This window comes from Chiloscyllium plagiosum, unplaced genomic scaffold, assembly GCF_037043375.1.
Source record: "Chiloscyllium plagiosum isolate Xiang-an unplaced genomic scaffold, Cpla_swu_hap1 HiC_scaffold_2, whole genome shotgun sequence".
NCBI lineage: Eukaryota > Metazoa > Chordata > Chondrichthyes > Orectolobiformes > Hemiscylliidae > Chiloscyllium > Chiloscyllium plagiosum.
The window spans coordinates 76,316,393-76,342,540 of NW_028270140.1; the positions used below are offsets into that span (position 1 = coordinate 76,316,393).

At 38.8% G+C, this 26,148-nt stretch overlaps 1 protein-coding gene across 4 annotated transcripts in view; it reads left to right on the top strand.

Annotated features, from left to right (window-relative positions):
• The window catches only part of carnmt1 (carnosine N-methyltransferase 1), a 49,487-nt gene that overhangs the window by 11,068 nt on the left and 12,271 nt on the right, over positions 1-26,148 (top strand). For 2 of the 4 annotated variants that reach the window (XR_015760579.1, XM_043712272.2), the window contains exons 3-7: positions 4,787-4,953; positions 9,571-9,711; positions 10,074-10,252; positions 16,087-16,200; positions 16,672-16,733. Coding sequence is in view for 3 of the 4 variants with exons in the window: in XM_043712272.2 (XP_043568207.1) it covers positions 4,787-4,953; positions 9,571-9,711; positions 10,074-10,252; positions 16,087-16,200; positions 16,672-16,724 (654 nt within the window). In the remaining variant the exon portion in view is untranslated. The remainder of the gene's footprint in view (positions 1-4,786; positions 4,954-9,570; positions 9,712-10,073; positions 10,253-16,086; positions 16,201-16,671; positions 16,734-26,148) is intronic. The other 2 variants (XM_043712264.2, XM_043712254.2) reach the window with 1 other exon arrangement.

A 26,148-nucleotide genomic window follows, 5' to 3' on the forward strand; every position in this document is an offset into this window, starting at 1 on the left:
CCACCTTTCTCAAATAGTTTCACAACATTAACCAACCTCCAGTTTTCCAGCACCTCACCTGTGTCTATTGATGATACAAGTACCTCAACAAGAGGCCCGGCAATCACTCCCCAAGCTTAGAATCATAGTTAAAGAGATGTACGGCACAGAAACAGACCCTTCGGCCCAAGCCACCCATGCCGACCACATATCCCAACCCAATCTAGTCGCACTTGCCAGCACTAGGCCCATATCCTTCTAAACCCTTCCTATTCGTATACCCATCCAAATGATTTTTGAATGTTGCAATTGTACTAGTCTCCACCACTTGCTCTGGCAGCTCATTCCATACATGTACTACCCTCTGCATGAAAAGGTTGCCTCTTAGGTCTCTTTTATGTCTTTCCCCTCTCACCCTATACCTATGCCCTTTAGTTCTGGACTCCCCCACCCCAGAGAAAAGACTTTGTCTATTTATCCTATCCATGCCCCTCATAATTTTGTAAACCTCCATAAGTCACTCCTCAGCCTCCAACGCTCCAATGAAAACGGCCCCAGACTGTTCAGCTTCTCCCTATAGCTCAAATCCTCCAAACCTGGCAACATCCTTGTAAATCATTTTTAAACCCTTTCAAGTTTCACATCGTCTTTCCGATAGGAAGGAGACCAGAATTGCACACCATATTCCAAAGTGGCCTAATCAATGTCCTGTACAGCCACAACGTGACCTCCCAACTCCTGTACTCAGTACTCTGACTGATAAAGGAAAGCATACCAAATGCCGCCTTCACAATCCTACCTACCTGCGACTCCACTTTCAAGGAGTTATGAACCTGCACTCCGAGGTCTGTTTGTTCAGCAACACTCCCTAGTACCTTACCATTAAGTGTATAAGTCCTGCTAAGATTTGCTTTCCCAAAATGCAGTACCTCGCATTTATCTGAATTAAACTCCATCTGCCACTTCTCAGCCATTGGGCCATCTGATCAAGATCCTGTTGTAATCGGAGCTAACTTTCTTCGCTGACCAGTATACCTCCAATTTTGGTGTCATCTGCAAACTTACTAACTTTACCTCTTATGGTCACATCCAAATCATTTATATAAATGACGAAAGTTGTGGCCCCAACACCGATCCTTGTGGCACTCCACTGGTCACAGGCCTCCAGTCTGAAAAACAACCCTCCACCACCACCTCTGTCTTCTACCTTTGAGCCAGTTCTGTATCCAAATGGCTACTTCTCCCTGTATTTGGTAAGATCTAACCTTGCTAACCCGTCTCTCATGGGGAACCTTGTCGAAAGCCTTACTGAAGCCATATAGATTACATATTCCGCTCTGCCCTCATCAATCTTCTTTGTTACTTGTTCAAAAAACTGAATCAAGTTTGTGAGACATGATTTCCCACGCATAAAGTCATGTTGACTATCCCTATCAGTCCTTGCCTTTCCAAATACATGTACATCCTGTCCCTCAGGATTCCCTCCAACAGTTTGCCTACCACTGACATCAGGCTCACTGGTCTGTCGTTCCTTGGCTTGTCCTTACCACCCTTCTTAAATAGTGGCACCATGTTAGCCAACCTCCAGTCTTCCAGCACCTCGCTTGTGCCTATCGATGATACAAATATTTCAGCAAGAGGCCCAGCAATCACTTCTCTAGCTTCCCACAGAGTTGTAGGGTACACCTGATCAGGCCTGAGGATTTATCCACTTTTATGCATTTTAAGACATCCAGCACTTTCTCCTTTGTAACCTGGACATTTTTCAAGATGTCACCATCTATTTCCCTCCATTCTATATCTTCCATGTCTTTTTCCACAGTAAACACTGATGAAAAGTACTTGTTTAGTATCTCTCCCATCTCCGACTCCACACAAAGGCTACCTTGCTGATATTTGAGGGGCCCTATTCTCTCCCTAGTTACCCTTTTATCCTTAATGTATTTGTCAAAACCTTTGGATTCTCCTTAACTGCATTTGCCAAAGCTATCTCATACCCTCTTTTTGCCCTCCTGATTTCCCTCTTAAGTATACTCCTACTGCCTTTATACTCTTCTAAGGATTCACTCAATCGATCCTGACATATGCTTCCTTTTTCTTAACCAAACCCTCAATTTCTTCAGCCATCCAGCATTCCTTATACCTACCAGCTTTTCCTTTCACCCTAACAGGAATATACTTTCTCTGGATTCTCATTATCTCAATTCTGAAGGCTTCCAATTTTCCAGCTGTCCCTTTACCTGCGAACATCTGCCCCCAATCAGCTTTTGAAAGTTCTTCCTATTACTGTCAAAATTGGCCTTTCTCCAATTTAGAACTTCAACTTTTAGATCTGGTCTATCCTTTTCCATCACTATTTTAAAACTAATAGAATTAGGGTCGCTGGCCCCAAAGTGCTCCCCCACTGACACGTCAGTCACCTGCCCTGCCTTATTTCCCAAAAGTAGGTCAAGTTTTGCATCTTCTCTAGTAGGCACATCCTCATACTGAATCAGAAAATTTTCTTGTACATGCTTAACAAATTTCTCTCCATCTAAACACTTAGCACTATGCAGTCCCAGTTTATGTTTGCAAAGTTAAAATCCCCTACCAAAACCACCTTACTTTCTTACAGATAGCTGAGATCTCCTTCCAAATTTGTTTCTCAATTTCCTGCTGACTATTAGAGGTTCTATAATACAATCCCAATAAGGTGATCATCCCTTTCTTATTTCTCAGTTCCACCGAAATAACTTACCTGGATGTATTTCCGGGAATATCCTCCCTCAGTACAGCTCTAATGCTATCTCTTATCAAAAACACCACTCCCCCTCCCCTCTTGCTTCTCTCTCTGTCCTTCCTGTAGCATTTGTATCCTGGAACATTAAGCTACCAGTCCTGTCCATCCTTGAACCACAGATCTGTAATTGCTATGATATGCCAGTCCCATGTTCCCAACCATGCCCTGAGTTCATTTGCATTCCCTGTTCAGCCTCTTGCATTGAAATAAATGTAGTTTAATTTATCAGTCCTACCTTGTTCTCTGCTTTGTCCCTGCCTGCCCTGACTGTTTGACTCACTTCTTTTCTCAACTGTACCAGTCTCAGGTTGATCTGTTTCCTCACTATCACCCTGCCACTCCGCCCCCACCTACCCTTTACTAGTTTAAATCCTCCCAAGCAGTTTAAGCAAATTGCCCTGCCAGTATATTAGTCCCCTTCCAATTCAGATGCAATCCATCCTTCTTATACAGGTCACCTCTACCACAGACGAGATTCCATTGATCCAAAAATGCGAATCCTTCTCCTGTACACCAGCTCCTCAGCCATGCATTCATCTGCTCTATCCTATTCCTATTCACACTAGCTTGTAGCAGTGGGAGTAATCCAGACATTACTATTCTTGACGATCTCCTTTTTAAATTCCACCCTAACTCTATGAATAAATGAAACTCACCCAGCAAATAGTAAACAAATCTCACAACCCAACTGCAGTAATCAATTTAATATCCTTTTTATTAAGTACAGGTATAATTTCTAACTTATTTAGAGCATTTCGGACTAGTAATTTTACTCATGTTTAGTAACTTAAAAGACAAAAGGAATAACACCTCTTAACAGACACTCTTAATCCTATCAGAACTAACAGCCATCATTTAACAGTTGTTTAACCCATCTCTTGTCTCCCCAGAACAAAGGTCCCTCAAACCTTTGAGTATTATAGTTAAAACAATGTAATGTTGTGGAATTGTAATATATGGAAGAACTGTATATGAAGAGGCTACTGGAAGAACTGTATTTTGGCATTCTATTATCTCCTCAAACATGTGTTACTGCGGTTGCTGAATCAAGAGGCTTTTCTTGCCACTCACCAATTTCGGTCAAGAGGACATGATCCCTACTGCTCTTGGGACCACCAGCTATCACACAGTGCTCCATAGTCAATGTAGTACCTTTGCTTTTGAAAAGTAATCACTGTTGTCATGCTGTAAACGTGATGTTGGTTGAGGGCTAAATGTTAGCCAGGACACCAAGGGTAATTCCCCACCTCATCACAATCGTGCCATGCGATCTTTTACATCCATCCTAGCAAGATGTGACCTTCATTTAAAGTCTCATCTGAAAGACACTTCCCTAACAGTACAGCATTTGCACAATACTGCACTGGAATGTGAGCATTGATTTTTTTTTATGCTTAAGCCTTGGAATGGGACTTGAAACAGGAACATGACTTGAATCAGAGACAAGATAGCCACCAACTGAACCACAACTGACACTTGAATGAGTGACGGTGTCCCACATGTTCTATTTTGGGTCTATTCATATATACAGTACACACATTTTGAATGAGTTGGCAACTGGCTGAAATGATGACCAATGAGTTTTGTAGAGTCAAATTCTCAATTTCTTAAAAGCAGCACTTTTGGTGGACAAGATCAATTTGAAAAAAAACAAGCTATTAGAAAATGGTTTTGTGGAAAAAAATATAGAATATAAAAGTTGAGGGCTGTGAACTATCAACTTTGATGGAAACAAAGATTATTTCAGCATTTAAGAATAGATTCATTGGTTGAAGGAAAACAGCAAAGATTTGGATAAAGGGATTTATTGGTGTTGCTAATCTAGGAGATGCACAACAATGTAGACTGGCTGGGATGAATGTTGCATCTGTGTGTAAATCCATCCAACATGCATAATAAGTTAGAAAATGTAAAGTATAGGTGAAATCCAAAATCTTGCATCACATTTTTCTTAAAATGAGCCGTTTTATACCTTGGGAGTTTCTTTAGTTTAGTAATAAATGATTTTCTTGGTTATAACACGCACAGGCTGACTTGGGACAATTGAAACCAGCATCTACCTTTGACATGGACAAATTGAAGTCTACCATTAAGCAGTTTGTGAGAGATTGGAGTGATGATGGCAAGGCTGAACGGGATGCTTGTTATCGACCAATCATTGAAGAAATTGTAAAACATTTCCCTCCGGATGAATGGTACAGTATTGGTTACATAAAATTACATGATTACAGCCTTGAATGAGAGATCAATAAAATAGAATTCTTTGAAATTTGTGTCACAGGTAGACAGGATGGTTAAGAAGGTGTTTAGCATTCTTCCCTTCATTGTTTAGACTATTGAATATAGCAGTTGGGATGTCATATTGAGGTTGTTCAGGACATCAGTGAGGCCTCTTCTGTAGTACCGTGTCCAGTTGCCCTCTAACAGGAAAGGTATTATTAAACTGGAGAGAGTTCAGAAAAAAATTGTTAGGATGTTGCCAGGAATGAAGGGTTTTACATATAAAAATAGACTTGCAAGATTGGGACTTCTTTCACTGGAGCTTAGGAGGTTGAGGGATGACCTTATAGAGGTTTACAAAATTGTGAGAGCATAGCTAAGGTGAGTGACAAGGGTCTTTTCACTAGGGTGGGGAGTTCAGAACTAGGGGCCATATTTTTAAGATGAGAGGGGAAAGATTTTAAAAGGACACGATGGCAATTTTTTTACACAGAGTGGTTCATGTGTGGAATGAACTACCAGAGAAAGTGGTGGATGCAGGTACAGTTACAACATTTAAAATATACTTGGATAAGTTCAGGAATAGGAAAGGTTTGAAGGGATATGGGCCAAGCGCAGGCAGATGGGACTAGTTTATTTTGGGAACATGTTCAGTGTGAACTGGTTCAACCCGAAGAGTTGTTTCCAAATATGACACTACATCAATTAATGTGCTTTTCCAGCCGAGCACCATACTCAGCTGAAGATTTTAGCAGAACAGATACCATGTATTTTGAGCAGGGTTACCTCAATTCACTTGTGACAACAGTGAACATCATAGTAAATGTCTGTGGTTAAAAAGAAAGTTGCAATCAAAGATCTTGTTCATCCTGCATTGATTTCTGATGTAAAATAAATGTGTATATGGAAAATTAGTTTGCTATGACTTGTTATCAGTGTTTCATGCAGAATACAGGCTCTGTGGTAAGGTACAGACATAGCATCATCTGCAAGAACCATCATCTTCAAGAGAGCAGGGGAGAAAATTGCAATATGATTCCTTCAAAATACGAAGTCATAAAGAACCTACTTAAAGTAACAAAACCAAACTCTATGTACCTGACCAGAATTATATTTCTTTTTCTGGAAATATTGAAAGCAAAATTTGATAGAGTTACTGAAGACAGCTTCGAAACATCAGGAGCTACTGTCTGTAACAGCCACATCTGAGGGCAATACAGACACGCAATTAAAAATTTCGAATTACTGTTGATATTTACATGCCTTTCACGAAATAAAATGCCCCAAGGCACTTCTCAGAAGTAATACAACAAAATGTGGTGTAGAGGTAGAGAAATTAGGGTAGATAACCAAAAGTTTGTTCACAGAGAGAGGTTTTAAGGAGTATCTTATTATAATAATGAAGTAAAGAGACAGAAAAGGTTAGGAGGAGCTGAAGCAATAGCCAACAATAATGGAACACTTAAAATTGGCATGTTCTAGAAACTAAGACCAAATTAATGCAGCTACCAAGGAAAGTTTGAGGCTGGAGGAGATTAAAGATAAGAGAGGGGAAAACAAGGGAGGGATTTGAAAACAAGGATGAGAGTTTTAAATCTGAGTTCTTGCTTAAGTGGGATCCCGTGTCAGTCAGCCAGCAGCACATGAGGTAGTGAATGAATGAAACTTAGTAAAGGCAGTTATGTTCTTGCAGACCTCAGGTTTACGGGGATGGGTAGAGTCTTGAAGTTTGTTAAAAATAGTTGAACTTGGAGATAACAAGGCATGGGTAAGGATTTGTGCAGTGCAATTTGGACATGAGCAAAGAGATGAAGATGGTAAAAGGCCAATTTTAGTACCCAGCAAGGATATATGGGTAAAGTTGATTTTGAGGTCAAATTTGATACCAAGGCTGTGAACAGTGATTAACCTCGGGTAGTTGCAACAGAGGAGGATGCAATTAGTGGCAAGGAAATGGGATTTGTGGTAGAACCCGAACACAACACCACCTGTCTTTACAATATTTAGATTAGATTAGGTTAGATTTCCTACGGTGCAGAAACAGGCCCTTCAGCCCAACAAGTCCACACCGACTCTTCAAAGAGGAACCCACCCAGACCCATTCCCCTACTCCCTTTTAATGCACCTGTCACTACGGGCAATTTAGCATAACCAATTCACCTGAATTGCACATCTTTGGACTGTGGGAGGAAACATGAGCAACCGGAGGAAACCCACGCAGACACAGAGAGGATGTGCAAACTCCACTCAGACAGTCACCCGAGGCGTTTACTTGGAGGAATTTTCTGTTTATTCAGTAACAAGCAGTGTGATGATTTAGAGACAGTTAGAAGAGTTGAGAGAAGTGATGGTGAGGTATATGTGCGTGTCATCAGTACACATTTAGAAATTGATGGTGTTCCTTGTGGATAATATGAGGGCAGTATATAAGTCAGAGGTAACAAAAGGCCAAAGTTAGAGCTTAGGGGACACACCAGAGACAGCTGTGTCAGAAAGAGATGTTAATGACGATTTTCTACCAATAGTGAATCTAGGTGTGCAATCCCAACCTGCTGGACTCCTTTATACATTGAGTAAACTTGTAACTTTATTTTTCCATAATGTTAGCTCCTTTTTCTTTACCTTTTTGTTATGATTTGGTTTCAACTAATATATTTATATTTATCCAGTTAAAATTGCTTTTGTAGTACTTGGGTCAACGGAATGGAAAAATATGCAATTATCAAAAAAAAATCACTTACCAAGATGCATTTGTAAAGGAAAAGCACTTTAACATTTTTCAAGAACAGTGACTTTTCAGAATCCTATTTGATACGAAACAATGCAAGAAAATGCATCAGAGTTATTCAGCTGTTCAAAGCCAAGTATCCTCGTTCTTAAATAAAGTATTGTAGATGTTGAAGTTCTCCTCACTACAGTGTTTAGCATACATCAGCATTTTGAATGCCCCTGCCATTCTTGCCAACAGAAATGTAGATAAATTGATTCAGATAAATTACATATGACGAAACAACCAGTAATGACATTGGAATGCTTTGTGCTACATTAATTTTAGATTGGATTTGATTTATTCATGAATCAAATGCTTAGATCAACCTGGTCAGGTGATCATAGCAGCCATTTTAATTCAGCGTTTTTTCTTTTTAAAGCTATTTTAATGATCCCAGGTATTAAAATCTAGTGATTCTCTTTTGCGACTATCATTACAAACGTATTAAACATTTTCATATTTCTTTCCTCACTACGTTTATCCTATCCACTTCTTTGCTGCAATATCTACTTTAGCCCCCTCTTGTAAAAACAAAAAAAGCATTCATTAAGAAGCAAGCACGTGTCTTCCACCTTGACCCTTTTGTCACTAATTGGCCATACTCTTTCCCTGATTATCTTCTTGCTCTTTATATATTTTGAAAACAGCATTGGATTTTCCATGATTCTGCTTTACAGCATTTCTCTTTGCTTTTCTAATTTCATCCTTGTGTTGTCTTTGCTGCTCTTGTTTTTCTATAATATAGTTGAAGTTTTGGCATCTGACCTAGTTTATATACATCTATGGTCTGACAACAGAATGAAGACTAAAAATAAACCTTTCTTTTGCACATGGATACTCAAATGACTACTTAATAATGTTGAAGCAAGTAGATCATGTTGCTGCTAAAGACAGACAGCTATCAATCATCATCCACTTGAATAGTACATAAAATAACCTCAATGTTTTATCTTATGATAAGAAACTTTCATTATTTTTGAACAGTGGATTTTAGATGATAACTTACTTTTGTACAATGGTTGTTGACTGAGTACACAGAAAGCATTTAAAATATAGAAATTCAAACAAGAAATGGTTTAATTTGTATTTGCAAGCTCAAAAGTCTCAGTCGTCTTGATTTGTTGTTGTAAATGACATATTAAGGTACAAAATCTGACATCCATTTAAACCATTTAACTGTGACTGTATAGAGTTTTGGTCCCTGTATTTAAGACAAGGTATACTTGCATTGGAGGTAGTTCAAAAGAGATTCACTAGGATAATTCCTGGGATGAAGGGATTGACTTTCAAGAACAGCTAAACACATTAGGCCTTTATTCATTTGTTTGAAAGAATGAGGAGTGATCTTATTGAAACATATAAGATTCTGATGGGGCTTGACAGGTTAGATGTTGGAAAGATGTTTCCATTCATGGGAAAATCTTGAATTGGGAATATATTTACAGAATAAGGGAAGTCTTTTGAAACTGACGTATGATGGAATTCCTTCTTCCAGAAGACAGTGAATGTCTGGAATTTTCTACACCAGAGACCTGTAGAGCCTTGATCACTAGAAAGTAATTAATGAAGAGGTGGTTGTATTTTTGAAATATCGAGGCGGTTGAGGGCTTTGAGGAGATGGCACAAAAGAGGAGTCGGGACCTGAGACAGATCAGCCATCGTCAGTTGAATGGCAGGATTGGCTTGAGAGGCTGAAAGGCCTACTCCAGCACCTATTTCTTATGTACTTCTATCCTGTGATACTTGATCATTGTTTAATTTCCCAGCTGAGATTTTGCAAATGGAATTAATTGTTACAATATATATTGCTTTCTCAATACAGCAATCCTGCTGACATGAACATACTTGTACCAGGAGCAGGACTTGGAAGACTAGCCTGGGAAATTGCTAGACTGGGTTATAGCTGCCAGGGTAATGAATGGAGTCTATACATGCTCTTCTGTTCACATTTTGTACTCAACAGGTAAAGACTGACTTAAAAACTTGAGCTGCACTTGCTGTAGAGTGTGTAGTCTTAAAGTGTTTTCTACTTTAAATTATTAAAGCTGTCTGACTTATTTTAAAAACAATACAGAACATGCTGGATTACATGGCAGGCTAAGCAGAATTTATAAAGGGAAAATATAGGCTATGTCCATTATATTAATATTCCAACAGTCTGACTTGAAATATTAACTTGCTTTTCCTCTTTATTCTTGCTGACTGATTTGTCTATTTCCAACACTTGTCTGATTTTATTGGATTTTCAGCACTTAAGAGTTTTGTTTGTTTGGAAAATATAAATAATTTTTGTGCATTAAAATGTGTAATTCATTTTTTTTAAAGATGTACTGGAGTTAACACAATGACACTGTATCCCTGGATACATCAATTTAGTAACAACAAGCGATCAGCTGATCAGATTCGACCAGTCCATTTTCCAGATGTTAACTCTCATAGTCTTCCATCTCACACTAATTTTTCTATGACAGCTGGAGATTTCCAGGAGATCTATACAGAGCCAAGTAAGTCGATCCATTCATGGCATTTTGTGAGCATTATTATTTAGACTGGTTTGCATTTTTTCCAGAGTACATTTATAATTCAAATATTTAATAATAGGTCATAAATTAGTTGTTGTATTAAGAATCATTTTAGCTTTTAAACTTGATTTGTGGAGTAAAGCTCGAGACTTAAAATGCAATGTTTTCGAAATTTTCTGTTTTTAGCTTTGAGTTGCAATGCAGTCAAAGCATTTTCGTCCCAATATTGGAATTTTATTTCACAATTGCTTATGTTTATGTTTAAGCAATTTATTATGAAGTGCTTATCCTCTATTCTTGTAATGCAACAACCACAATTATAGACCACTGATACTTTTGTTTAAGTTGAATTTAGCAAAAAATAGCTAATTCCTTTTATGGAGTTTACTTCCAATTATGACAAATGGATGTAATTTTCTACATTCTGTACAGTAATATAAGAAATAAGAGCAGGAGATTCTGTATAATAGCACAAAAACTAGGAGCAGGAGTAAGCCAGAAGGCTTTTTGAGCTTGGTCGATCATACAGTAAGATCATGGCTCATCTTCAATCTCAGTTCTGTTTTCCATTGGAATCACCATGACTTGATTTTCTCTAGGATCCAAGAGTATCCATCTCAGGCTTGCCTGTACTCAAACCTTTTGAACATCCTCTGGGGATATTCTCTGGAGAAAAGAATTGTAAAAGTTTGCATCCCATTGAGTAAAGGAATTCCTCCATACCTCAGTTCTAAATGATCAGAGACCACGCTCCCTAGCTGTAGGCTCTCCAGCCAAAGGAACACCCCTCTTAGCAAACCCCCTGAGATTTTTCCAGATTTCATTGTTTGGGATAGAAATGCAATACTCTACCAGTGGGTCTCCTGGCATATTGTAGTCATGTGACTTCCACCATGAGGTACTGATATTGAGCTGTACAAAAAGAGTCAAAGGAATGTTCAGAGCTGTTAAAACTGCTTAAAAGTAACAAATAAGCAAGCTACAACTGAAATGCTGACTAAAACATTAATGGCTGTAACTTTGCCTCTCCCAGCAATAGTGGGACTGAAAGGTGATATGAAATGTACATGACAATATTTTTGAAATGCATCAGCAAAACCAAAGAACATACTTAAACCAGCGGAGCTACAAGTAGCTACAGTCTTATCTCTAGGTAAAAACAATGACTGCAGATGCTGGAAACTAGATTATGGATTAGTGGTGCTGGAAGAGCACAGCAGTTCAGGCAGCATCTGAGGAGCAGTGAAATCGACATTTCGGGCAAAAGCCCTTCATCAGGGATACAGGCTGTCTGCCTGTATTCCTGATGAAGGGCTTTTGCCCGAAACGTCGATTTTACTGCTCCTCGGATGTTGCCTGAACTGCTGTGCTCTTCCAGCACCACTAATCCACACTGTTATCTCTGTTGGGAGAGATTTTTTTCTAAGTGTATTCTACCCTAAATCTCTCTGAAGTGTAAAAAACGCAAACTGCAGATATTTTGAAAACCTCTGAAAAACGCCTTGAACACTAAGTGAATGCTCCTGATGAATGGTGTTCTATATTAGGGTGCAAGGTGAGAAAGAGCCCATTGATCAATACATTACTGCATGAATACAGCTCACAGAATTCAGAATTTGCACAATTAAAAATGATACTATTGTAGGGAGATAGTGACATGATATTGTCACTGAACTAGTAATCCAGAGACTCAGGCTAATGTTATGGAGTTATGAGTTAAAATCCCACCATGGCGCATGGTGGTGAAATTAAAATTTTTCAAATTGTCATATCTAGAAGAGAAGTGAATTAATGCTCAAATTAAAGCAATAATGTGCAATCTTTCTACATGACAAGTGAATTAGAATAGTCTGAAAATTCTCCATTTGCTCCTCAAAAGGAGGCCTGGGCAGTCCTCATTGATCACCAAGCACTTTTACTTGGCCAAGATAGCTTGCACTTTAAACAACAACTCCTTTTACTCAGAGGTTGACGATAGGTATGTCGTGGGCCCAGTTATGTTTGTCTCCTTGTAGGGTATGTAGAGCATGCTGTGTTCTAGTCCAATTCCGAGTTCCAACTGCCAATGACATTAATCGTTACTGCTGCTTGGTCTTACATGGAATTGGAAAAAAATTATCAATTTTGCTTAAACTGTCCATTAGCTCTGACTTTCACCTTATCCCTCTCTTGACACTTCCATGACTTCGCTGTCTACATTTCTGGATTAGGTTGTTCACCCATACCACTACAACCCACTGACTCCCACAGTTTCCTCAATCCATGCTTCCTGTAAGGATGGGTCTGTGAATAGGAAGGGTTTAGGGGGATATGGGCCAAATACAGGCAAATGGGACTCTGTCAGGTTGGGATGTCTAGTTGGCATGGACAAAGTTGACCAAAGGGTCTGTTCCCATCCTGTATGACTCTATGACTGCATTTTCCCAGTTTCTCCATCTTTATTCCATCTGATCTGCTAATGCCACCTTCAATGGGTGCCTCCAACAACACCACCAACCAACCCCCCATCCAACATCTGTGATCTCCTTCAGCTTCACAGCTCTCCTTGATAGCTGCATTCATCTTCCTGAACATCCCAGTTTTACTTCCTGTATTATTCTTAGCTGTGTCCCCAGAAGCCTACCAGGACAATTCCTTTCCTAATCCTCTCTGACTCTCTAACTGATTTGTTTTTATCTTCAAGACACTCCTTAAAACCCGCCATGTTGACTAGGCTTTTGGTCATCTATTCCAATTTCTCCATGTACTTCGCTTTTAACTTCTCTGAGGTACCTTGGGACATATGATTTTGTTAAAGGTGTCTCATAAAGAGAAGTGGTATTAGTTTTAATTGCCTGACTATATTGTACTCAGGTGTGGCCTATCAAACAGGTACAAGTTCCTGATGTTTATTAGCTGTCTTTCAGTAATTCAATCAATATTTTTTGCGTTCATTATTTCCAAACACCCTCTGAAGTGACTTTGCTGCTTTGAGCTGTACTGTCAATATAATAACTTGCTCCAAAAAACTCAAATCTTTTTTGTTTTGACCATTTCCATCCCTAAATAAATAATTCAAGCATTTCCTAGCTATTAGCTTAACTGGCCTGTAGCCTTCTGCTTTCTGTTTTCCTACCTTCTTGAAGTAATGTTACATTTGCAGTTTTCCAATATGCTAGGACTTTTCTGGAAATTAGGCAGTTTTGGAAGATAGCAACCATTTCGTTTCAGACCCTGGAATGTAGGTCATCAAGAGCTGGAGATTTGTCAGACTTTCACACTATTAGTTTTCCCTACCTTTTCTCTATTAGTCATTAATTAATTCTGCCTCTTGCATCTTACCAATAAATGTGAGTTTGCTCCCTGTTTGTTCAAGAAGATAATGTTCTAAGAAGCTTTATGGAATACACCTCAAAATCATTTTTAAGGCATCTTTGGCATTTGGATTTGTCCAATCTATATAAAGATTAAAATTGCCATTGCATTTTTAAAATTTATTCTTTCTAAGATGTAGGCCTATCTAGTAGTGCCAGCATTTATAATCCATTGCTAATTGCCTTTATGAAGATGATGTTGAGCTGCTGCAGTCCATGTGGTCTAGGTACATCCACAATGCTGTGGGAAAGAGAATGGTAGGATTTTGACTCTGTGACCAAGAATGAACAGCCATATTTTCCCAAGTTCAGAATGGCGAGAGCTTTGGAGAGGATTTTGCATGTGGTGGTGCTCCCATGTATCAGCTGCCCTTGTCCTTCTAGATGGTAGCAGTCGTGGATTTAAAATCTGGTGGCTGTGAAGCCTTGTTGAATTTCTGCATTTCATCTTGTGTGTGTGCCCCCTGCTGCTACTGTGCCTCAGTGGTGGAGGGAGTGATTGGCACTACATCCACAAACAATCATAATGGGCTGCTTTGTCCTGGATGGTGTCACTATTGTTAGAGCTGCATTTATCCAGGCAAGTAGGAATTTGGCATCACATTCCTGACATTTGGCATCACATTTAACTGCCTCGCAGTTAAATATTTTATTCCTTCACAGATTCTAGGCATCACAGTCTAGTCCAGCATTTATAGCCCATCCCTAATTGCTCTTGAGAAAATGGTGAACAGCGTCCTTGAACCACTTCATATTGTACAATTACTCCCAAAGCGCTGTTAGGGAGTTCATGGTTTTTGACCAAGTGACATGAAAGGACAAAATTTATAGTTCCATGTTGGTGACGGTGTATTCCCATTTACATGCTCCCCTCAACCATCTTGGTTGTAGATATTGCATGTTTGGTGGATATTATTGAAAGAGACAATGAGCTGCTGTCATGTGCATTGACAATAGAAAAAATGAATGTTAAAGTTGACAGATGAGATGCCAATCAAATGGGCTGCTTTGTCCTGGTTGTGTCAAGCCTCTTGAGTGTTGTTGGGTTACATTCTTCCAGTTAAGTGTATAATATTCCATCAACTGTTGACAAAAGAGAAACCTAGGGGTTCACGTACATGGTTCTTTGAAAGTTGCATCACCAGTAAACAGGGTTGTTAAGAAAGTGTTTAGCACACTTGCCTTCATTGCTCAGACTTCTGAGTATAAGAGTTGGGATGTCATGTTGAGGTTGTACTAGACGTTGACGAGGCTGCTGTGTACGGTTCTGCTTGCCCTGATATTGGAAGGATATCATTAAATTGGAGAGGTTTCAGAAAAGATTTACAAGAATGTTGTCAGGACTGGAGACTTTGAGTTGTAAGGAGAGGCTGGAATGGTTTTCATTGGAGTGTCGGAGGTTGAGGGGTGACCTTATAAAGGTTTATAAAATCATGAGGGGCATAGGTGAATGACAAGGGTCTTTTTGCTATGGTGGGGGAATAATAATCCAGGTCATACTTTTAAGGTGAGAGGGGAAAGATTTAAAAACGGCCTGAGGGGCAACTTTTTCACATACAGGGTGGTTCATATGTGGAATGAACTGCCAGAGGATGTGATAGCTGCAGGTATAGTTACAACATTTAACATGTTTGGATAGCAGTGTGAATAAGAAAGGTATAGAGAAATATGGGCAAAATACAGGCAAATGGGACTAGTTTAGTTTCGGAAATTTGGTCAGCATGGACAAGTTGGACTGAAAGGTTTGTTTCTGTGCTGTATGACTCCATCTGTTTATAGATTGTGAGAGACCATTAACCAAGATGGAAGCAGGACATCTGTATATCCATATCATTATGGATATAACTTGATTTCCAGAAGCTATTTCTTACAGCTAAGATAGCAGTGCACCCCTGCCTTTCAACAAGTCCCTGGCCAAGAAACTCCTGTCTATAGTGTTCATAACTGATCTAGTGAACTTTATGTAGAGATTTGCCTGGGTGCAGCTGAACCTAAATGTTCATAGATTCATAGAATTGAATCCCTATAGTGTGGAAACAGGTCATTTGGCCTAACAAGTCCACATGAACCCTTCAAAGAGTAACCCACCCAGACACATTCCTTTACCCTATTACTTTACATGTTCCCTGACTATTGCACCTAACCTATACATCCCTGTGCACTATGGGCAATTTAGCATGGCCAATTCACCTAACCTGCACACCTTTGCACTGTGGCAGAAAATTGGCATGCCTGGAGTAAACCCATGCAGCCACAGGGACAATGTGCAAACTCCACACAGAGAGTTGCCCAAGGCTGGATTTGAACTTGGGTGCCTGGTGCTGTGAGGCAGCAGTGCTTACCACTGAGCCCACCATTATCATAATTATTGTCTTAGAGTTTGTTAAAAGCATGGATGAAATTCTTTCACAGCTCTTCATATTACAAAAGTGTAAAATAACTTCAGCTTTTTTGTATCAACAGACACATGGGATTGTGTAGCAACATGTTTCTTCATTGACACAGCACATAATGTTGTTGATTACATTGAAACAATATGGAAGATCCTGAAACATGGTGGGATATGGATAAATCTTGGTGAGTAATCTGATCAATATTGCAACTATATTCAAGAGCATATCTATCTCTACAATTTAAACTTTTATAAATAGAGTATATATTTATATGTATATATGTGTATCTCTTAAGGTATAAGCATCAAATATTTTAGCATTTGAATCAGTCTCAGGAATTAATAAAGCCAGATTCGCACATAATTAGCTGTATGACAATGTTTCCGTTTTTAAACCTCAAGTGTATAAATTGATGTTGCCAAATCAATGGACATATATTTGAGGAAAAACCTTTTTGTATTTCAGTTCTATTTCCTTCAGAAATAATGATCACAACTGCCTTGATTCCTTAAGGTATAGCCATAACAATGTAAAATGTGAACATGATGGTATCTGCTTTTGTAAATGTACTACATCAATATTAAATGTAACAAAAGCACTAGTAGTATTTTAAATTATGTTCCTCTGATGCTTTTCCACCTATTTCCTTATATAGACAACACAAATACTTCGTGCAAAGTGCAAAACCTGATAAAGAAAGCACCTTGAAGACTCTTTGTAGGTGACCATTATTCTGCAGATTGTGTTTTATTTTACCTTTAATTTTATATATAAACTAAGCAGATGAGTGAAGTGACAAAAACCTAGCTGTATATGATCAGGGTGAATGCTCGTTAATTAAGTTATTAATGTTTGAGTGGCAGAATATTGGTAGATACTGAACCTTGTCCTCAAAAAAAGTGGATGATATGACAATGGAGCAGCTTTTGGCTGTGACGGAGTTTAGATGTTTTCATCAAAGTATTGTTGAAGTAAATTTTAAACAGAATAGGTTTTGACTCAAAGAATGTTATGGAAATTTTCAAGATCGGTAAAATTCAAAACTAAAAAAAAATGCATTATGTGTTTAATTGTAAAGATTTAAAATATTTTAAAAGAAAGTTGTTTTCGTTTTGTATTTTTTGAACGTTTATATTTTGTTCTCAAACTGTTAGTTGGGAACTAAATATTTTGAAATTAACATTGTATGCTGCTTGTTGTATATTAAATATATGCTAATTAATCAGTCTAAAAACATTACTTTTCAGTGAATTGTAAATTGAGGATGAAACTTGACTTGACTATCAGACTTGCTTTTCTGTAGGCTGAATTTATCATGAAATCTACCACATTTATTAAATTACCCGAGGGAAAATATCATGTACTTTTCCTTTTACACTGCCTACTCCATCAGAAATGTTACACTATTCAAAATTGAATAATTGGTTTGCATAAATATTTTCACAGCCTCTATAGCAGAGATCATTTTGTTCCATGGATTATTTGAATACCTCTATCCCTACTTATTCTTACATTATCTTTTCTTCACCAGTTTTTTTTAAGTCATGAATGCAACCTTTGCTCTGAGTCAAAGTGTGTTCCACATTTTCTCTATGCAAAGGGAGAAATTTCCTTCCAATTCGCTTGTTAATTTTGCTGTTCGATTTGGTAATCTGATTTAAAGGTAAATGACCAATAATCATTTGAACTATCATTGTATTTGAGCATTTTAAAGACCTGGAAAATGTCTCCTTTTCGTTATCTTTACTCCAGTGAATCCAGATGAATTCTGTGATGCTGTTCATAGCTTGGAGGCTTGAATGTCTTTGAATAGTGTTGGACTGGGGTGGACAAAGTTAAAAATCACACAACACCAGGTTATATTCCAGAAGGTTTATTTTGAAGTATAAACTTTCGAAGTGCTGCTCCTTCATCAGGGAGCTAGTGTGGCAGGATCATAGGACACACAGAATTTATAGTAACAGATCAAAGTGTCATACAACTGATGCGATATATTTAACATACCTAGATTGCTATGAAGTCTTTAATCACTTCAAATGAGTTGCAGGTTTTGATTCATTAATATGTAAACCCCAGAATTTCTTTTTAGTCACCTTCCTGAGGTTAAGGTTTTATAAACGAAGTGTGACATCTCAGCTCAGACAATGCATTAAAGATGTGGGGTTAGAGTCCGTCTGTATTCTAACCACTCTGATTCGAGGTTGGAATACAGATAGACTCTAACCTCGCACCTTTCTTTCAGACCTTCTTACAGGATTTTAAGATGATATTAACATAATCATTTTTGATTTGTATTCAAATATTTTTGATACATTGCACTTGATAGCTTTGTTCCAAATTGAATATTTGGAAAAATTAATCAGGAAAACAAAAATACAGTAAATTCTTCTGTAACTGTATAGAAAGGAAAAGAGAAGCTCAAGTATATGTTGATCCCATGGAGGATGAGATTGGGGAATTGATAATGAGGATAACGAAATGGCAGTGAACAAGCATTTTTATCTATCTTTGCAGTCGATTACACAAATAGAGTCATACAGATGTACAGCATGGAAACAGACCCTTTGGTCCAACCTGTCCATGCCGACCAGATATCCCAACCCAATCTAATCCCACCAGCCAGTACCCGACCCATATCGCTCCAAACCTTTCCTATTCATATTTAAAGGCATTTGGATGGATATATTGCAATTGTACCAGCCTCCACCACTTCCTCTGGCAGCTCACTCCATACACGTATCACCCTCTGCGTGAAAAAGTTGCCCCTTAGGTCACTTTTATATCTTTCCCCTCTCACCCTAAATCTATGCCCTTTAGTTCTGGACTCCCCGACCCAAGGAAAAAGACTTTGTTTATTTATCCTATCCATGCCCCTAATGATTTTGTAAACCAGTATAAGGTCACCCCTCAACCTCCGACGCTCCAGGGAAAACAGCGCCAGCCTGTTCAGCCTTTCCATACAGCTCAAATCCTCCAACCCTGGCAACATCCTTGTAAATCTTTTCTGAACCCTTTCAAGTTTCACAACATCTTTCCGATAGGAAGGAAACCAGAATTGCACGCAATATTCCAACAGTGGCCTAATCAACGTCCTGTACAGTCGCAGCATGACCTCCCAACTCCTGTACTCAATACTCTGACCAATAAAGTAAAGCATACCAAATGCCGCCTTCACTATCCTATCTACCTGCGACTCTACTTTCAAGGATCAATGAACCTGCACTCCAAGGTCTCTTTGTTCAGAACACTCCCTAGGACCTGACCATTAAGTGTGTACCTCCTGCTAAGATTTGCTTTCCCAAAGTGCAGCACCTTGCATTTATCTGAATTAAACTCCATCTGCCACTTCTCAGCCCATTGGCCCATCTGATCAAGATCCCATTGTAGTCTGAGGTAACCTTCTTCGCTGTCCATTACACCTCCAATTTTGGTGTCATCTGCAAACTTACTAACTATAGCTCTTATGCTCACATCCAAATCATTTATGTAAATGACAAAAAGTAGAGGACCCAGCACCGATCCTTGTGGCACACCATTGGTCGCAGGCCTCCAGTCTGAAAAACAGCCCTCCACCACCACCCTCTGTCTTCTACCTTTGAGTTAGTTCTGTATCCAAATGGCTAGTTCTCCCTGTATTCCATGAGATCTAACCTTGCTAACTAGTCTCTCATGGGGATCCTTGTAGAACACCTTACTGAAGTCCAGATAGATCACATCTACCGCTCTGCCCTCATCAATCCTCTTTGTTACTTCTTCAAAAAACTGAATCAAGTTTGTGAGATATGATTTCCCACGCACAAAGCCATGTTGACTATCCGTAATCAGTCCTTGCCTTTCCAAATACATGTACATCCTGTCCCTCAGGATTCCCTCCAACAACTTGCCCACCACCGACATCCGGCTCACTGGTCTATAGTTCCCTGGCTTGTCCTTACCACCTTTCTTAAACGTGGTACCACGTTTGCCAACCTCCAGTCTTCTGGCACCTCACCTGTGACTATTGATGATACAAATATCTCAGTAAGAGGCCCAGCAATCACTTCTCTAGCTTCCCCCAGAGTTCTAGGGTACACTTGATCAGGTCCTGTGGAGTTAGCCACGTTTATGCGTTTCAAGACATCCAGCACTTCCTCCTCTATAATATGGACATTTTGCAAAATGTCACCATCTATTTCCCTACATTCTATATCTTCCATATGCTTTTCCACAGTAAACACTGATGCAAAATACATACATTTCAAGAATTGTAGAAAATTGAGGCAAAAGGGATGGAGGAACGTAAAACAATCTCTAGGCAAAACTACTGGGATATTTAATGATACTGAAGGTTGGCAACTCCTCTAGTCCTGATAGTCTTAAAAGAAGCGACTGCACAAATTGTAGCCGCTTTGACTGTAATCTCCCAAAATTCCCTAGATTCTGGAAAGAGCCCAACAGAGTGGAATGCCCTAAATATGACATCTCTTGTCAAGAATGACTTTGGTAAAGGAAACAAATATTGTAGCCATATCCTCTGACAATACAAAGGCAGGTTGGAAAGCAAGTTGTGAGGAGGATACAAAGCGCCTTAAACGGGAGATAGATCACTTGAGTGAGTGGATAAAAAATTGGCAGACCAAGTACAATTTTCCAAATGTGAGGTTGTCTATTTTGGCAGGAAGATTAGTAAAGCAGAAAATTGCATTATTCGAGGGCATCAGTAGAGTTTTGCAGTACAGAGGAATCCGGAGTGTTTCATGTGTGAGCCTCTCAAAGTTAGCAACCAGGAAAAATAGAAGGCTAATTGAATGTAGGCATTGCAAGGGCTGGAGATGAAAATAGGAAAGGCTTGCTAGGACATTGGATAGGTCAGATCATAGAATCCTACAGTGTGGAATTAGGCCATTCAACCCATTGTGTCCACACTGACCCCCTGTAGAGCATCCATCCAGATCTAACTCCTAATTGAAGTAGTCTGCACATCCCTGACTTCTAAGGCAATTTAGCATGGCCAATCCTCCTAACCAGGTGTTCCCCCAGAACACCTGGGGGAAACCCACGCAGACGCTGGGAGAGTTTGCAAACTCAGTAAGTCACCCAAAGGTGGAATTGAACCCGGGTCCCTGGTGCTGTGAGGCAGCATTACTAACCGTTGAACCACCTGCCACACCCCACTCCACTCCATCCCATCCCACCTTCGACATATAGATATACTTGTTTTGAAAGTCATTTAGAGAAGGTTCATTGAGTTTATTCTTGGAACAAAGGAATTGTCCAAGAAACTTGACAAGGAAGGGGTTGATTGTTTTCCCTTCCAGGGAAATCTAGAACTACGAGACACTATTTAAAAAATTATTCTTCCTCCTGTACTTTTGATCTTCTTAAGTTTTGGCAAAGGGAGATTCATAATTGCATCAAATTCATGGGTATGGAGACATCAAGGAATTAATTTCAAATCCCACTTGCTCTTGTGGTTTACAAGTGTCACCTTTGACTGATCTCAACCCAAAGCCACCATTTCGCCGTCATTTATAGTTGCACTTATAGTTTTTCTTGCTGTTCACTAAATTTACTGCACAGTACTGAGTTTGTTCTAACTGATCAAAACATGCTAGATTATATATAACGTTTGAATAAAAAGGTCTCTCTTGATTTTAGGTTGTCCTCAAAGAGGGTTCCTAAGCATGTAAATGTGTCTTTGTTTCAAATCATAAATTTTAATCTTTGATGTTCAGGGAGAAATTTCTATAAACCCTCACCTTTTGATTCTGCTATGCCTTTTTAATTGTTTGTCCATTGAATGGAAACATTTCAAATACTTTCATTACCTCGTTACCTTCTTGTCCTACCATCTTAAAGAACTTGTGGGTATGCATTCCAAGGTGCCTCACTCCTTCTACTCCTCTCAATATTGTTGCACTTATTGTGTATTTTCTTGGTCTGTTCTCACTCCCCAATGTTTTATGTCACAGTTCTCAAGATGGAATTCCATTTGTCACTTTTCCACACATTCAAATCATTGATATATTTCAGGAGTCAACAGCTGTTCTTTTCACTGTCAATACCACAGCTGATTTTTATGCCATCAGTTTGCATGTTCTCCCCGTGTCTGTGTGGGTTTCCTCCGGGTGCTCCTATTTCCTCCCACAGTCCAAAGATGTGCAGGTCAGGTGAATTGGCCATGCTAAATTGCCCGTAGTGTTAGGTAAGGGGTAAATGTAGGGGTATGGGTGGGTCGCGCTTCGGCGGGGCGGTGTGGACTTGTTGGGCCGATGGGCCTGTTTCCACACTGTAAGTAATCTAATCTAACGTAAATTATTTTTTAAAAAAAGTTAGTAAATCACAACTTTTCCTCAAATTGATAAGATCCTTACAAAATGCCAGTTTTTCCTGTGTTTCAGAATTGATTGTGATAATTTAATTACAAATACAAGTGCATAGTCAATGCCAGTATTAAGGAAAAAAGTCTTGAGTTTTAGCCAGAGAATTGAAACAAGTTATTGTTTCTAACATGGTATACAAGTTGATCAGTGCCAGTGGCTATACTAGTTTGAAATGGCTTTATCTCAGAATCTAACAGATTCAGCCTTGGTTAGTACTTGGATGTGAGAGCCAGGTGCAGTAGCCTATGGGGTTCTTATGGTGAATTGGTTGTGTCCCTATCTTTAAGTTAGCAGCCTCTGGTTCTGCTGCAGAGGTGTAAAACAGCATTTTTGAACAGATTGATTTGAAAATCTTTTTTACCAGTTGATCAGACCTTTCTCAAATACTGAAAAATCAGTTTTCATACCCACCTTTTATATCTTTTTCTGACCTCTTCATTAATTCACAACCTCCTTAATGATATTGCATAGTTTTCAGTTGACACTAATTTGTTCATACTCAGTTCTTTGAGATAGAGATCTATTTTAGTGATTGCCTTAAGATGGAAGATTGTCTATTGTTTTCTCCCCTCCTTGCTTGATTCTCATTCCCTAACTTTCCACCCAAGAGGCTGTAGTCTTTCTCAAACAAATCCTTAAGTAAAGCTTCAAAGTCTTTTTGCCAATTAATGAACAAGGAGAATTTTTCTTCCTGACACATGTCTATGAACTCTGTTATTTGTACGTTATTAGCCTAGCCTTAGAGTTGCTTTTTAATTTATCACAAAATGGGATCATAGTTTCTTTGTAAGGGTAAAAGCTAAATCATTACCAGGATTATATTGGTACACTTTTAGTCAATTTAACCATTAGATTATACCAAGATGTTTTATTTTGCATATATACCACGAAACATGTTTGCCTTTTTTTAACTTGTATGCTTAATTGGTCCAGCTCCTTTCAAGTTAAATAAAACTGTAAAACTGGTTATCTGGTCGTATGTATGTCATATGATGACCGTAATATATGCTGCAAATTCAAGATATCTTGCTGCATAGACTAATGCCATGGAGACTTGGGTTCATATCCAATTATGGTAATTGATGAAATTTGAATTTAATTAATTAAATCTGGAAATTGAAAAGAGAGTCTCAACAGTGGTGCCAGGTCACTAACTGTCGCAAAACCTATCTGGTTCACTTAGGTCCTTGAAGGGAAAATCTGAAATTCTTAGTCAGACTTACATGTGACTCCACAAGAACATGATTCATTTTTAACTGCATTTTGAAAACCGTTCTGTTCAAGGGCAATTAGTGATGGACAACAGATGCTGGTTTTGCCAGCAGCACCCAATCCCATCAAAGGAAAAAAGGATTTGCCTTGGAAGTAATGTGTCAGTAATGTTTAGTTGTCATTACATTTGCCAGATTATTGAAAACTATATTTGAAAGCCAAATCGTATCACATTTTGTTTCCAAACTGTATAGTGTTCAAACTATATAGTTTTATAGTTTTATAACAACCTTATATTGTAAGGTTTTGTTTTTCTGAAATATGATTTAATCCTTGAAGAAAACTGTAATTTGCCAACCCCAACAAGTTTTAAAACTCTGTTACGAATGCAGATAATAGTTAGAACAAGAAGAAAAGGCAATACTAAAATTATTTCTAGATTAGAAACTTTATTTTAGTTGGAATAATCAAATGAGAATCCAAACAGCCTAATATATTCAATTTTATATATGTAAGAAGATGGTTGACAGGAAAACACCAGTTGGTCCAGTGAATTTGCTGCAGGTGGTTGTGATTGTTTCTAACATCGTGGTTCACAATGTCACTAGTAACTTGTTCAACCACACTGTCAACATATGGGGGTTACCATTGACCAGAAGTTGAACTGAGTTGGCCATATAAGTAGCACGACTGTGAGAGCAGATAAGAGACCTGGAAAGCTGCAATGAATAACTCACCTCCTGACTCATATCCTTTAGGGAAGGAAATTGCCATCCATCCCTGGCCTGACCTACAAGTGATTCCAGACCCACAACAATGTGGCTGGCTCTTAGTTACCATTTGGATAATTAAGGATGGGCAATACGATGCCGACATCACATGGATGAATTTAAAAAAAACTCCCCAAAGCCTGTCCACCGTTACAAGCCTAAAATCAGGAGTGATGGTATAACCTGCATTTGCCTGGATATGTACAGCTTCAACAACACTTAAGAAACTTGACACCATCTAAGACAAAGCAACCTACTTAATTGGCATCACATTTACAAATATTCGCTTCTTTGACCACCGATACAGAGTAGCAGTAGTGTGTACCATTTACTTCAGAAATTCACAAGGCTTCTTATACAGCAGTTTTCAAACCAACAACAACTACCATCTAGACAAACAAGGGCAGCCGATACGTGGAACGCCACGTTCTGCCAGATCCCATCCAAGCCACTCACTATCCTGACTTGGATGTGTGTTGCCATTTCTTCAGTGTCGCTGGGTCAAAATCTGAAACTCCCTCCCAAACAGCTCTGCAGGCATAATACAGAAAATGGCCTGCAGCAATTCAAAAAGGTAGCTGACTGCCACTTTCTTGAGGCCCCTAGGGCCAGTCAGTAAAAGTGACCCAGCCAAAAAATGCTCATATTTTTTGAATATGATATAAAACTCTACATTCCTGGAAAAGGGCAATTCTCTGACCTGTAACCTGTTTGTACCCTTGTACAATTTATGCAAATGACCCCTAGTTTACTCAAGCATATCTAATTGAAATAACCATTATGTATACAGTCTATTCCTCTTATTAATTTTAACATCCCTACCAGATCACCCCCAAGATCTCTGCATTTCTAAAGTAATCCCAGTTTTTAAAGGTGAACACGAAATGTTTTCAGTAGGTTGCGAAGAGAGGAACAAACTTGATGTTTCAAGTTCGATGCTTATCTTAACATGAAGAGGTGAGATAGAAACAAATGCACAGGTGTGATCTAAATCACAAAAAGAGTGATAGTACCAGACAAAAGTGGGTAGTGAAGAAATAAAAGATGGCTCTACAGATCATAAATGGCTGAGCAACATCATTAAGAACTGTCGTTCAAGTGTGGTTAGGGAATTGTTGAAGACTAGGACAGGTTATTACTTATTTATTTGATGCAAAGGGTCAGAGCAAGAAATTGGATGGACTATATCATGGTTTCTAACAACCATGGTAGAGAGGAGTCCTCAGTTGAGGGTTAAGAAATATGTATCTGAACCACTAGTGTGGAAGTTTGCATCTCCTGAAAAATCAATGGAGAAGGAATAAGTAGGAAAATTGAAAACTCTTTACAAGTAACTGTGGGAGGAAACTTAATAAAGGTGTTTATGTCAATCATAAATCCAAGTACTGTGGATGCTGAAAATCTGAAATGACAACAGTATGTGCTGGTAAAGCTGAGCAGGTCTGGCAGTATCTGTGAAGAAATGAATAATTAAATTTGTTTTGAGTCCAAAATAACTCTCTCTCCTTGAAACATTAGACCTGACGAGTTTTATCTTTTTATTGTAGTTTATGAAGTCAGTGGACTTAGCTGGATATTGGTTTTTATATTCTTGAAATGGATATAAAAATGTAGAGACGGGTCAGTGGAAAGTTGGAGTTGAGTTATTTAACTTAGGGAGGGATGAAAATATGAAGCAAAATTGGCGATTTTTTTTCAGTTCAGGGCAAGAGCAGGAGCTGTAAGAGTATTTACACTGTCATCAATGTATCAGGAATAGAAGTAAGGAAGGGGACCCAAGTAGGACTG